Source organism: Lemur catta, chromosome 8 (genome assembly GCF_020740605.2).
Source record: "Lemur catta isolate mLemCat1 chromosome 8, mLemCat1.pri, whole genome shotgun sequence".
NCBI classification, from domain to species: domain Eukaryota; kingdom Metazoa; phylum Chordata; class Mammalia; order Primates; family Lemuridae; genus Lemur; species Lemur catta.
Window position 1 is genome coordinate 29385300 of NC_059135.1, and position 15269 is coordinate 29400568.

General features: G+C 34.6%; 1 protein-coding gene across 1 annotated transcript in view; it reads right to left on the reverse strand.

Moving 5' to 3' along the window:
• NBEAL1 (neurobeachin like 1) overlaps positions 1–15269 on the reverse strand; it is a 158739-nt gene that overhangs the window by 92521 nt on the left and 50949 nt on the right. Inside the window, 8 exon segments of the mRNA XM_045559692.1 lie at positions 345–464; positions 1317–1449; positions 2518–3098; positions 3188–3286; positions 5159–5242; positions 7613–7699; positions 11381–11487; positions 12959–13265. Of these exon segments, the coding sequence (XP_045415648.1) occupies positions 345–464; positions 1317–1449; positions 2518–3098; positions 3188–3286; positions 5159–5242; positions 7613–7699; positions 11381–11487; positions 12959–13265 (1518 nt within the window).

Here is a 15269-nt window from a genome sequence, read left to right on the forward strand (position 1 = left end):
TCATCATAATATTCTCTTAAGTATTTCACATATTTGGAGAGCTTTATTAAATGACACCTTGGTCTGCTGTATTCATTTCTTTGGCTTTCCTGTTATAAGTCTCTTTTTCCAAGACTTTAATTACATTTGTTTTCTTCCTTGAATTGTTTTCCTTTATTCTCATTGTTTGATTTCACCTAATAATGACAGGCTAACAGAATTGAATAGTACCATATGTCTTAGAATACAGAAAACACCTTAAAATTTGGGGGCACATATTTAGAATAAACAGAACCTTCTACGTTAACTGAAAATTTTCAAGAGTTCTCAATCGTATCTGTAAAGAGTAGGTCAGATATGCTTACTTCATTCATGGCAGGAAATCTGAGAGGTGCAGAAACCTTCTGCTGTCCATTGTCATAAATATAGACAAGGCTCTGACCAAAGGGCCTTTTTCCAGGCATGTGAACAATGGTTATATTGTGCTGGTGAAGTAAAACACACATTTAAAAGACTAAAATTATATTACATCTTTGGAATGAAAAACGCTTTCACAATATTACTTTATAACTAGTTTGTGTGAACAGTAGAACATTAAGATTAAGCATAGTTAAATGCTGATTAAAATGATGTTTTCAAAGTGAATAACAATTTTTTCTGTAGTACTACAAAAGCACTTAATCCTATTCTAGAAAATTTACACAGACTGTAACGTAAATTTTCTATATTTCCAAGGCTATAAGTAATATTTAGAATCAGTTTAATGAGAAGCATTATATATTTTTAGAAAAGCAATAGAAATGCATTGTTTTTAACAACCTATCATCTCATTTAAAATTGAAATTCAAAATCAAATTTGCAGGCCGGGTGCGGTGGCTCATGCCTGTAATCCTAGCACTCTGCGAGGCCGAGGAAGGTGGATCGCTCGAGGTCAGGAGTACGAGGCCAGTCTGAGCAAGAGCGAGATGCCATCTCTACTAAAAATAGAAAGAAATGATTTGGACAGCTAAAAATATATATAGAAAAAATTAGCCGGGCATGGTGGCACAAGCCTATAGTCCCAGCTACTTGGGAGGCTGAGACAGAGGATTGCTTAAGCCCAGGAGTTTGAGGTTGCTGTGAGCTAGGCTGATGCCACGGCACTCTAGCCAGGGCAACAGAGCGAGACTGTGTCTCAAAAAAAAAAAAAAAAAAATCAAATTTGCTTCTAGAAAACCAAGAAATCGTAATGTTCAATTTTTTTAGCAGAAAAATGATTACTCCTGATTTTATGATGATGATGATGGTAAATAGCATTAACCATATTAATAGTTAAATGTAATGTCCTAAAGCCTTACCCAGAGAGAATCACAGAAACTGTGGTCAGGAAGCATAACTGTTGCGTATTCTCTTTTTGTGCACACTGCCACAACCAACATACCTGAATGGGTAATAAAAGCTTCAAAACCCATGCCACTTCCTGTAAAAAAGCTAACAAAAATACATATTATCAGAACACTTGAAGCCACTTGTTGAGTTTCATCATCACTGAAGCATACAAAATCATAAAGCCATCATGACCATCTTTATCAACAATGCTATGCTTTACATTCTATTGTCACACATCAATGCAATGTTGTTTCAACAATATTTTTAAAATCCTTTTTGGGCATAAGAGTTTAGTAAATTATAAAAGGTAGACTTACAAGTGGAATTTCACTAGCAAAAGTAAAACCATAAAGTTTCAAATTTTCAAAATTCTTCCACATAAGATTCAGAAAGTATAAATAAAGGTCTTAAAAATGACAAGACATATTAAAAATTACTAGCTAGTAAAGTCTGGATGTACATACACATAGGTTTTCTGTTCCTTCATATAAACATACAGCATGTCCAATGGAACAGAGATCATCATTCATTTTCAAATTTATTATTCCTCTTTTCTCCACATTTACACTACTTTTAAGAAGGAAACTTATTTCCAAACAAGTCTCAGAACTTAACAACAAAATATTTGAGATATACACCTATTATTATGAAAGCAATAAGGCATTTATAATTAAGTTGTGTGCAGACTAAGAATGAAAACATTTTAGATAAATTCTTGTACATTTAAAAACTGGATGCTTGGCCTGGCACAGTGGCTCACACGTGTAATCCTAGTACTCTGAGAGGCTGAGGCGGTAGGATCGCTTGACATCAGGAGTTCAAGACCAGCCTGAGCAAGAGTGAGACCATATCTCTACTAAAAATAGAAAAATCAGCCAGGCATTCTGGCATCCACCTGTAGTCCCAGCTACTTGGGTGGCTGAGGCAGGAGGATTACTTGAGGCCAGGAGTTTGGGTTGCAGTGAGCTACCATGATACCACTCCACTCTACCCAGGGTGACAGAGTGAGACTCTGTCTTAAAAAAAAAGGGGGGGAAATTGAATCCCCATCCTCACTCTCCCCCTTAAAAAAAACACAGTAGATGCTTGGAAAAACTTTTTCCTGTTTAAAAGTCACAGCATATATTGTTATGACAGCATTCACCTATAATCCATAACTTGGACCAGTACCTGTACAATTGTTTTCTTTTTCCTCCTTTGTTAGCAATGCCAAGAGACAACTGATCCTGATCTAAGCAAAACCAAGCACTAAATGAAAAGGCAGACCCTGGCCATTTCTGTATGGGAGGCACAGAAATTCCTGCCATGCTATGTGACAAATTAAAATACTGCAGTGCACTCTCTAGACTTAGTTTTCGGGCCATTGTCAGGATTGCTCGAGTCACAGGAGTGATGTAAGGGTGAATATATTCAGATTCATCCACTCTCAGCAATCGTAGTAGTCGACGGATTTCTTCTGAGCTCACTGACTGACTCCCCAAGGAACCATGGATTGCAATCAAGTTCTCAGCACAAATTCGATGGAGGGAAGAATGGGAGTCAAGTGTTTCAATGATTCTAATTCCCATGTTTGCATTGACACAAATAGTCCGACTCTGTCTGTTAAGACAACAAATTCTTTTCAGGCAATCAGAGATGAAGATTTGCAGGTCATAGGATTCTAGTTCTGGAAGCCACTGGATAAGAAGCAAGAGAGGCTGGACATTACTAATGCCCAAAATCCCAACCGAGGTGTGGTCACCCTCTACAGCCTGGAAAGTAACATAAAAGACAAAAGGTTAGCTGTCATTTTTGAAATTGAGATAATGGAACTTCTTTTTAAGAAAGATTAAAAACTCACCATATTCATAAGTTCTTTAAGTAGTTCCAGTGGTGGCTGACCCAGGGATTTTAATACTTCAAACATATGTGTGTAACCAATTCTTTCTTTAAATACTTCCTAGAAGGGGAAAATAATACATCAAAGCACATTTTCAAAGACTAAATTTGTTGGGATATTAAAAATAGTCAACAATACCCATTTAAGCTAATTAACTTAATATTAAATAAAAATATTATGAATTCAATATATGTTTTCTTAAGTCACATGCCTTCACCTTAAAACAGAATCCATATATTTTCTAGAATAATGAAGTTACAATAATCTACCAAAATACAAAAAAAAAAGAAATTAGCATTAACTGTGTATTATAGAGTTATTATATTATTTGCAGATTAGGGCATGACACTTCCTCATTATTTTCACTTGATTTGTAATTAGTAGGCTATTAGGTGAAGTCAAAACAAAACTAGAGAAAAAATGAGACTTTGAGGGTAAGAGGAATCAGACATAAACCTCAAAGGATTAGACTGAAGAGTTCTGGCAATTTTGAGTGGTGGCCGGAAAGAAACTGAGTACAAAGTTTTCTCTCCCTGCTATTTTGTATCTAAATGGTCTCAATTATCTGAAGCCCCAAGTTCATTTTAGGAAGTCCTGTATCACATGTATTTTTGAACGCGTGGGCACCCAAAGCCACGAAGTGAAATATAAAGACAACCAAAAAGCCTAGAACAGACTAAATTGGCCCATTAAATTAGGTAAAAATATATACACTCACTAAAATATCAAAAGGTTTTAAATAAAACCAGTAAGACTGGTTGCTTCTGGGGAGGGGAATAATTGTTTTGGGTCAAGGATAGGAAGGAAATTTTTTTTTAAAAGGTATGTTTGTTATATAACCTTTTGAATTTTAAACCATGCAAGATATTACATAGTTTAAAAAATTATCTTTTAAAAAGACTTGAATATCTTTTAGGTTTGAATTTCAGAATACAGTATAGGTGGTCCATTGTGATCAAAAACCAATTACTCAGAAGTTAAAATGATTTCTTCCTTGTAGAAACTACTATTAAATGGAGATTAAAGTCATAAGCCAGACTGTAAAAGTTGTAAAAGCCTACTCAATAGCAACCTAACCATGAGCTACATTAACATTTCTCAAGCAAAAGTTACGGTCTCCTAACACAAACCAATGGAAACTAAGGAATACAACTGAAGGCATGGCTCAAGGAACAGGCAGTAATTAATTCATTTCTGGTACCAGAAAGGCAAGGCATGAAGTATATTAGACATGGCAGATAAAAGCATAAAGTGGTAATAATAATAACCGTCACTGACACTTAGCATCTGCCTGGCACTAGGCTAGCCACTTTACACAGATGATCTCACTAATCCTGACAAAAACCAATAAGGTAACTATCAGCATGTAAGGTAACTACCAACGAAAGTGGACAGAACAGTCAGTGGTAGAGAATGAGAGGGGACAGAAAACCCTGAGGGTTAGCTACAAAGAAGCAGAATTCCCATGGCCACACAATCTGGAAAAACAAGTCCCGAATTGATAGGCTATTCACATGTGAAAAACGTTCATTTTATTAATAAAGAAAAACTATAATATAAAAATACATAAATTTCTTAAATTCACTAACCATAGAATCACTTAAAATGATCATTTCAACATTTCAACACCAGTACCATTGTCCCATTCTTTGAACAACATTGTAAATCCCTATTAGTTTGCAGTTCAATCATCAACGTCATTTAAAATCCTAAAGTAGTGCCCACAGGGATTTGTCTTTAAAATTATCAGTAGTATAAGCAAATAATAGTATACTTATTCTTATGCTAAGATGATATTATTTTGAGAACTATTTCATTTCGGATGTTAAACCCGTAAGTATTATATACTTTCATATATTACTTCGGGATTTATATAGTGAAAACTAGTATATCTAAGACAACATCTTAAAACTAGGGGAATATATGGTTTACCTTAGCAGCTGGAGACTTGTTCATTACTGCCGTCAAAGCCTGAATGGTTGATACAGCCAAACAATCCAACGGTCCCTGAAATGCCTACCAGAGGGGGAAAAAAAAGCAAGAAATTAACAAATGCGTTCAAGATTTTTATTCAGTTAGGAAACCTTTGTCCTGAAAACCTGAAAAAAAGAAATAATTACTTAACATGCATTACATTCCTCTTTCAATGAAATGGATTTCTGAAACACTATAACCTGCAAGAAAAGTTACCTACTTAACAGAAAATAAGCCATGTGTCAAGAAGGATAAGGCAACATTCACTCATTACATTAAAATGTTTTAAGAAAAAAACACCAAGCTTAACACATGCTTTTTAAAAATAATGGACAATCTCAAGAGGAAGGGAAGGAGATCTATCATTTGAAATTCTATTATGTTTTAATTTCCCTTCAAAAATACACTTGAACTTTCTGGGTTTAAATTCCACTTGCATGTATAACATAGCTAAAATAATCTTCTTCACTTAATTTCCAAACCCTTTGTTAAAACTGAAACAGGGCCGGGCACGGTGGCTCACGCCTGTAATCCCAGCACTCTGGAAGGCCGAGGCGGGCGGATCGTTGGAGCTCAGGCGTTCGAGACCAGCCTGAGCAAGTGCGAGACCCCATCTCTACTAAAAATAGAAAGAAATTATATGGACAGCTAAAAATATATATAGAAAAAATTAGCCAGGCATGGTGGCGCATGCCTGTAGTCCCAGCTACTCGGGAGGCTGAGGCAGAAGGATCGCTTGAGCCCAGGAGTTTGAGGTTGCTGTGAGCTAGGCTGATGCCACGGCACTCATTCTAGCCTGGGCAACAGAGTGAAACTCTGTCTCAAAAAAAAAAAAAAAAAAAAACTGAAACGGTATGTGCATACACCAATTAATCATACTTGTAAACAATTATGTATATCTATTTTTACATAAAGTACAAACTTTGAAGCAGATACATAAAATGACATACATAAGTACTGTCATGTTTCTGAGAAGGCACCTTTTAATGCAAAAAGTTTTATGAAAAAATAAAAACTAGCTTCATTTTGCCTTTTATTGTTTAAGCTTCATCATAAAGAAGAGATGTGTTAAATTTCAGGGCAGTGCATTTATTGTGGAAACCAAAACTAACATCAACAATATTAAAAGATAGAACATGACTGTAATATCAGGCTTAGTCAATCATGAAAGCATAGAATGAGGACTACAAAGTTGTAAAAACAATCCCAAAAATCTTCTTTCAGGAATATATTACTATGAGCTGACTGTAGTCACTCTACAAATAGTATTTTCCTCTCTCCCTCTGAGCAAAACACCTTTGAGTATTAGATCTTTGTAGTATTAAGCTAAGCTTTACCAATTTTAGACAAGTTATTTAATTTAGAATCCTGGTTTTTGTTTATATTGTTTGTTAAATATTTCATAGAATAAACATATTACAATATGCACTAAACATTCTGCATACAGCAGAATTTCATACAAATAAAATCAGTCCTAGACTTCATCCAAGAGAAGCAAAAAAAACTTTGTTTCACCTACAATTTGGAAGTGTAACATAAGCCTCTAAGAGACTATTATAATTGTTTTATTAATCCATGTAAGTAGGCCTTAAGATAGATTAATACTTACAGAAAAATCTAAAACAGTACTCTGTAAATTGATATTTCACATCCAGAATAGAAAACAATGGATTATAATGTCTCGTTATACCATAACTCTATTTATAAACCTGGACATTAAAACAATGTTAATAAAAGATATAATGTAAGTTCTCTCACAAACATTTTGGAAAAGAAAAATAGCAAAGTAATTTTTATAGGTAGTTTTCTTTCAAACTAAATTATCTAATGTATTGTGAGAAGCAACAAAATTACATATTTTTACTTTATCATACCCATATAGAGTTGAATTTTTAGAACGAAAGAAAGTCAGGTTTTATGCTAAATTAACACTCAAAGCATTCGGCATCTTCTTCTCTTCCTCTAAGATTTGAGTTGTCCATTAAATTATAATCATTACTTGTCAATAAGAAGCAAAGAATCAAGATATTAACAATGACTATACATATTCACAAACAAAGCCCTAAGGTCTCAATGTACCACAGTGCTTAGAAAAGGAAGCCCCCAAAATATGAAAATCACCACCAGGTGGACAGCATTGATATTTGGGATCCCATTCCTGTACTTTATATCTCCTCAAACTAAAAAAAAAAAATACACATTGCTTGTTTATGTCAACCATGAAGATACTTATCCTTTAGAGGAAAGCAATTTTTATTTCAATTTTTAAATAATTTTCAAAAGTAATTAGTGAATATTAGAATTAAATACTGTTTGTGTATTTTAAGATGTAAGAAGAAAAGTACAGGAATAGTTACTCCCATTGACTGATTTTGGACTTCAGCTGAAACAAGATGCAGGCTTTGTAGATACCTGGTCCTCATTCATTTCTGTCAGTAATTTGTTGGCAAGGTCTTTCTCGTTCTTGTCTGCCACCTTATTGTTAGCATTTAAAAATAGCTGTTAAAAACAGAGACAAGAATAATGGAGAAAGAACATTAAATTGTTACCTATAAGCAGTAATGAAGATTAAATGGATTCCCATGTCTCTTGAAAATAAATCTAAGAATCCACTCGTGAAGTATATCACACTTTTAGAAATTAAAGATTATTCACTTTTTGTATTACAAACTACTATTAGTTTATATACTAAATATTTATCTCTTGGAACTCAAAGTTATGAAAATAAGAAACAACAGCAATAATTAGAATTAGTTAATATTCCTAAAAAATTCCTAAAGAATCAGCAAAGAATGCCTCACAGAAAAGAAGGAAGGCTGCTATTGAGATAGACTAAAGATACTGAAATGAGTAATACATATGTAGGGTCCTATAGTCAAGTAAGTTTGTGAAATCCTATAAAACTAATTTTAAAAAGGGTTCTTTCCAGAAATATCTCTCAGAGTCTCAAATATGCTAATATGTACTTTCATAAGGGAGGTCAGATGTAGCATTTACTGAATTTATCTGCTCATTTTATTAAAACTTTGGATAACAGTATTCTCCAAAGTCATCAAGAGTTGAGCTTAAATTATATTAGTTTGTATTCTGTAAAGGGATTACCATCTTCCGAATTAAATAAACGAATTAAGTATTTTAGTTTCAGTATATAAAACTCAGCACCCCAAAAGGCCTTGGCCTTAGCTCAGTTTCGGTAAAGAGAAAGATAATTCAAAAGAAATTAAAAGGGAGGCCCAGCGCAGTGGCTTATGCCTGTAATCCTAGCATTTGGGAGGCTGAGATGGGAGGGTCATTTTTGGCCAGGAGTTTGAGACTGCCCTGGGCAACAAGACCCCATCTCTAAAAGAATTTTTCAAAAATTAGCCATGTGTGGTGATGCACGCCTGTAGTCCCAGGTACTCGGCAGGCTGAGGCAGGAGGATCACTCGCTCAAGAGTTTGAGGTTGCAGTGAGCTATGACACCAAGGCACTCTAGCCCAGACAACAGAGTGAGACTCGTTCTCAAAAAAAAAGAAAAAGAGTAAAAGAAAGAAAAATTCAGATTTAGATTTATAAAGAAATCTTTATTAAGAGCATCCTAAGAAGGTTGTTTTTTATTGGAATTATCACCAGTTTTCACTCATGAGCAAAAAATTTTGGAATTAATATATTTATTATTGTATGGATGAATAAATATGCTATCAATGTTTCTACTTTACAATGAGTATGTACTACTTTAATAATCATAGAATATGTTATTTGGCCTTGACAAGGCATCAAATTATTTATAAATTTTTATTTAAATTATGCAAAAATGGCCAGGCATGGTGGCTCATGCCTGTAATCCTAATACTCTGGGAGGCCAAGGCGGGAGGATCGTTTGAGCTCAGGAGTTTGAGACCAGCCTGAGCAAGAGTGAGACCCCATCTCTACTAAAAAAAAATAGAAAGAAATTAGCTGGACAACTAAAAATATATAGAAAAAATTAGCCAGGCATGGTGGCGCATGCCTGTAGTCCCAGCTACTCAGGAGGCTGAGGCAGCAGGATTGTTTAAGCCCAGGAGTTTGAGGTTGCAGTGAGCTAGGCTGATGCCACAGCACTCTAGCCCAGGCAACAGAGTGAGACTCTGTCCCAAAAAAAAAAAGAAAAAAAAAAAAAATATATATATATATATACACACACACACAAAAATATTACATGTTTAAAAGAAGAATGGAAATAAACATATAAAATTATCATTTTGGACATCACATAGTGTAAAAGTTAAAAACAAAGGCCTTGAAGTCACAAAGAAATAAACTGAAACTCTGGGTCTGAAACTTCTTGCCTAATCTATCAACTGGTCATCATGAGGGCAGCATATGTTGTGTGACCTCAGAAGGTACCTAACAGAGTGTACATGACAAAGTAAGCAGTTAATAAACAGTAGCTTTTATTCTGGTTGATAGAATTATAGGGGTTACCTTTTCTTTTTCATTATTATCTCAATTTTTCAATTTTCCTACAATGAATATTTTCTACAAAGAACATGTTGCAACAACATGCATGTAATTAAAATTGTTCAATTGGACAATATGTCAAAAAGCCTTTATGAAATGCAAAACTAAAAAAAAAAAATTACCGTCATCAAACACTTTCCTTGTTTGATTAGCTACATCAGTCCTCTCTATCCCTGGGTTCTGCATCTATAGACTCTGCTAAACTTAGATCGAAAACACTCAGAAAAAAATTGCATCTGTACTACGCATGTAGAGACTTTTTTTTCCTTGTCATCATTCCCTAAACAATATGGCATAACAACTATTTACATAGCATTGTATTAGGTATTACAAGTAATCTAGAAATGATTTAAAGTATGTGCATAGGTTATATGCAAATACTATTCCATTTTATATAAGGGACTTGAACATTTGTGGATTTTGGTACCCATGAGAAGTCCTGGAACCAATCCCCCAGAGATACTGAGGAATCATGGTACTGGTAGCACACATTCCAATTTGGTTTGAAAGTAAACCCAGTAAAAGATAAGCAATATTTCTATTTATGTGAAGTTGAAATTTCAACTTAACAAAAACAGAGTTCAAGATAGGTAACTTGGAGTCAGGTTTGCAGACTGCAATAGAAGACAGCATTTCTATGAGAAGCTTAACTTTTTCAAAGAATTAAAGGCAAAATCTTGATCATATTAATATCCTTTGACACAAATAGTTAAGAAAGCTCAGAAGCAACAAATGACTTAGAGGATGTCAAAGATATTCCTGGGTAGAGTCAAAATAAAACACTTCATGTACTGAAATGCTTCTCATACAAAGAAATTATTAATAGTTTCCAATTTGACTACCATTAAAGTCTTTTTTGTCATTCTTTTGTGGTTTTTTTTTGAGACAGAGTCTTGCTCTGTTGCCCTAGCTAAAGTGCAGGCATCATCGTAGTTCACTACAACCTCAAACTCCCAGGCTCAAGTGATTGATCCTCCTGGCTCAGCCTCCCGAGTAGCTGGGACTACAGGTGTGTGCCTGATTTTTTTCTATTTTTGGTAGAGACAGGGTTTCGCTCTTGCTCAGGCTGGTCTCAAACTTCTGAGCTCTAACAATCCTCCCACCTAGGCTTCCCAGAGTGCTAGGATTACAGACATGAGCCACCACACCCAGCCACCTTTAAAGTATTTAAAAAATTACAAATGATATAATAGTTTCAATTCAAGATAAAACTTGGTTACATAATTAAATGCAGACAGAAATTTATTATAAAAATTCAGTACTAATATGCTCAAATGTGAATTAAAACACAAACAAGGCTGGGCGCAGTGGCTCACGCCTGTAATCCTGGCACTCTGGGAGGCCGAGGCGGGTGGATTGCAAGAGGTCAGGAGTTCAAGACCAGCCTCATCAAGAGCGAGACCTCATATCTACTAAAAATAGAAAGAAATTATCTGGCCAACTAAAAATATATATATAGAAAAAATTAGCCAGGCATGGTGGCGTATGCCTGTAGTCCCAGGTACTGGGGAGGCTGAGGCAGTAGGATCGCTTAAGCCCAGGAGTCTGAGGTTGCTGTGAGCTAGGCTGACGCCACGGCACTCACTCTAGCCCGGGCAACACAGCGAGACTCTGTCTCAAAACAAAAAACAAGCAAAAAAAAAAAAACCCACAAACAATAGCTTATTAAAATCAAAGACAATAATGATAATAGAGAAATACCTTGCAATTCTGTAGCAGTCGTAAGAGATGTTCAAAACAATTACTGTTCAGAAAAATGGCCTGAAGAACAGGCCTGTCTGTGCAATCTAACATGGCTGTGATGGTATCTAGAAAAATAAAAGCAAATCATCCATGTAAAATGAAAGTTTAGGATCATATGAATATTTAATCATATTTTTAATTTAGGCTTTTCAGCTAACAAAACATGTAAATGTATTGGGAAATAATAGGGATGAGGAATAGCAAACAAATTCTGTAATTACCACTTGATAAGAAAAGTGAAAAATTTTATACTTTATTATTTGAAATATTTAAATTTTATATGAGTGATATATATTTTCCAGAGACTTATTTAGTTGTTATTCCATCGTAAGTCTCACATTTAAATGCCCAATTTGCTATTAATAAACAACAACTGGTTGGCAACATAGTGTTTGGCAACATAGTCTCATTTATATACTATAAAATTAACATATGGCCATTATGAAAATGAGACTTCAATTAATCCATTTATGACAATGTTTTGCTCTTGTTTCCTACTGAAGGGATAGCCCCATCCATAAATCAAAGGACATCTGTCACAGGCAATACCATAGATCCTAATAAAAAAGAAGTCCATTCAATATAGACTTAAACTCACTCACAAACTTAAAATTTGTAATAATTATAAAACATGGCATGTTATACAGGAATAAAAATTACATAAGAAAATCTCATTTTCCTAAAGAAACAAATGTTGTAATGGATCATTTTCAACAAGATTTTGATGTCCAATATGTTTAAATTGACACCACACACACACATAAACACATAAAAGCATTTTTATGTCTTTAGAAGCTATACACCAAAACATTAATGCTGTTTATGTCTGGGTGGTAAGATATAAAGAACTTTTATTTTCTTTTTTTACTTATCTGAATCTCCTAGTTAGCTGTAATGAAAATATTTTATTTCTATATTAAGTAACTATGAGTTAATAATATTTGCATTTAATGATAACATGGAAATACAATAAGAAATCATGTATGTTGGTGAGGGAGCTTGCAAAGCAGAGAGAGAGATGTAAGCACAGAGTTACACAAAACAACCAAAACAAAGAGAGAGAAAAAGAAACAGACACATACACACAGAGGATCTGATGAAGAACAAAAACAAAAAGGGGCCCTCTAGAGGAAGGGCAGATGTTGAAGTTACCTTTACAGAGATGTTATAGAGACATATACAAAATTGATTGTATGTGACTTTTTGCCATAGGTTACTACAAATGGCATTATCTGAAAATTTACTTTTCCTACAATTTCAAAGTCATATCTGACTTTCTTTTTAATATTGATTCTTCTAGTGGACTATCCTTTCAGAAAAGACTATAGAGACTTGCCTCTCTTTGTTAAAGCAAAGATGTTAGACAAACAAAATGATTCTATGTTAATTATTTGGAAGTCAAAATCTAAACAGTCACACAATATCTGAACTAAACAATCAATACTTTCCACATGATGGCCTTGTATTTCAAAAGAAAATGAGAAATATGAAAATAAAAATTAGACTCAGAGAAAACTGTCTTTATGCAATACTTACTCAGCATTTTGATCTGTAGAGCCATGAATCGGCTTTCCCACTGTCTGGACCTTCTTTGATTAGGTAAAGCTGAATGATCTGAATTTAGCAATTTAAAATAGTTCTCCAGAATAGTACTGGTTTCCACTTGACGCTGGTCAGAGCTGCTACTGAGAAGGATATGTACCACTTCGGTAAGGCACTTGAGAGTTAGTTCTACCTTCCTACCCACTTCTTCAGGATCTCCGTCCTCCCAGGAATCACAATCTGCTAAAACTCGCATAAGAACTTCCATGGTGGCTGGAGAAATTGCTTGCAAAGCATTCCTCTGAAATATTAAAGATGACAAAAATGAAACCCAAACCTAATTGAAGTTCTGTATGTTTGTAACAAAGAGAATTTAATAAATCTGCAGACAATTTTTTCTTTTAATAAATCAACATATATAAGAATGTTTAACAAATGATTTGATGGACACTGCTAGTGGTTTATACATTTTAAGTCTTCCCTTCCTCGCAGAAAACTCACTTTCCACCCTTCCTGGCAGGTAAGGGTAGCCACATAATATAGTTCTGGTCAAGAATATTTGGCAGTAGACTATGAAGAGGGTATTACTTTACAAATAAAAGGAGAAGGACCCTTTGCCCTTGGCCTTTTCACCTTATTCCTGCCTGGAATGCAAACGTAAGGCCTGGAGGCCCCTTTATATCATGAGGAGATAAGCCCAAGAATTAAAGTAGCAGGCTAGAGGCAGAACAGGAATATCAAAGGGCCTTAGTCCTTGAAGTTATCATTGAGCTGCTGTACCAGCCCAGAACTGCCTACATTTGGATTTCTTAAGCAAGAACAAAACAATAATCCGAAATTGCTTACATCTCTCTCAGGTTTTCTGTTGGTTACAACAAATCCACCCCAACTGATTATGACTGGCCTGGATCTGATTTTATAAACATATTTCTGAAAACTAACTACACCAAGTAATTGGTAGCTATATTGAGGTGACCAGTAAAACTTAGAAATAAACATATGTATTGCTCTAAATTGTTAAATCAAAGCATAATGAAACAGAACATAGTTACAGAAAATCATCTGAAAGTAATAGCACTTAGGCCATTAAGACTTATTATCAATAGTTATGGACATAATAAATAATGTCAATAATAATAAGTACTACTACAGAAGAAACTGTGGATGGCCCACTCAATATTCAATCTCCCCAACCTTCTTTATTAATAGAAAACCCTGATGTTTTCCTGGACACATGGCTACCAAGAATAAAGATCACATTTCCTAAACTCTCCTGCTGCCAAGGAGGCTGAGGAAGCAAGTTTTATCAAACTTTATATATGGACATATTCGCCTTCTCTGCAGTCATATGACCAAGAGCTTGGCAAATGAGATAAAAAAAGGCAGCAGGTGTCAGCTTTTCAGCATCTCTTTAAAAGATAGTTGGCACATGCCGCTTGTCTCCTCCTTCTTCGTTGCCCCCTCTATCTTTGTGCCCCAAATGCAAACATGATAGCCAGAATTTTAGAAGCTACCTTGTAGTGTGAGACAGAAGAATAAGGATGACAGATTAACATTCAGAAGGAACCCGAGTCCGTGAAAATCATAGAGGCACCAGATTAACTCTGGACTGTTTAAATTTTTTTTTAATGAGAGAGAAAAGTTAACTAACTTAAGCTGTTATAATTTTATTATTAACTGCTACCTACAGTGAATCATAAATTTAATGAATACAGTTGTGATTTACTTAGTTTTTATAAGTACAAGCACTTTAAGTGCTTTACAGATATAATATTGTGATTTACTCCTTACAACTATCCTGTAAGTGTCACTATTTCCATATATTATAAAGAATCTAAAACACATGTAAATAGTTTATCCAGGGTCACCCAACTAGCTAGAGATGGACATGGAACTAAAAGCTAGGTCAGTCTGGCTCCAAAACTCTTGTTTTTAACACAACACAAAATAGAACAGTTTTCAGACATGCCAATGGGAAGCCCAGGTACAATTCTTTAGGAAAGCAGACCAGTAATTGAACTTCAATTTTTCTCTTCTTTGTGACAAGATCTTTCTTACACCTATAGATATTCAAATCATCTAAATACCCTTGTACTGATGCCATATTCAACAAATAATTTTCTGCTTTCGATATAACTCTAAATATATGCCGGGATCACAATGATTTAGAGTATTTTTAGTATATAAAATAAGAAATTGGGCTTCCGATATCTTGATTTTCATGTTAGTTTTCATTACAGAGGTTTCTTGGGGCTTGATTACCTTTGGGCACTAAAAAAACAAATCTCTGCATTTAAAAAAAAAA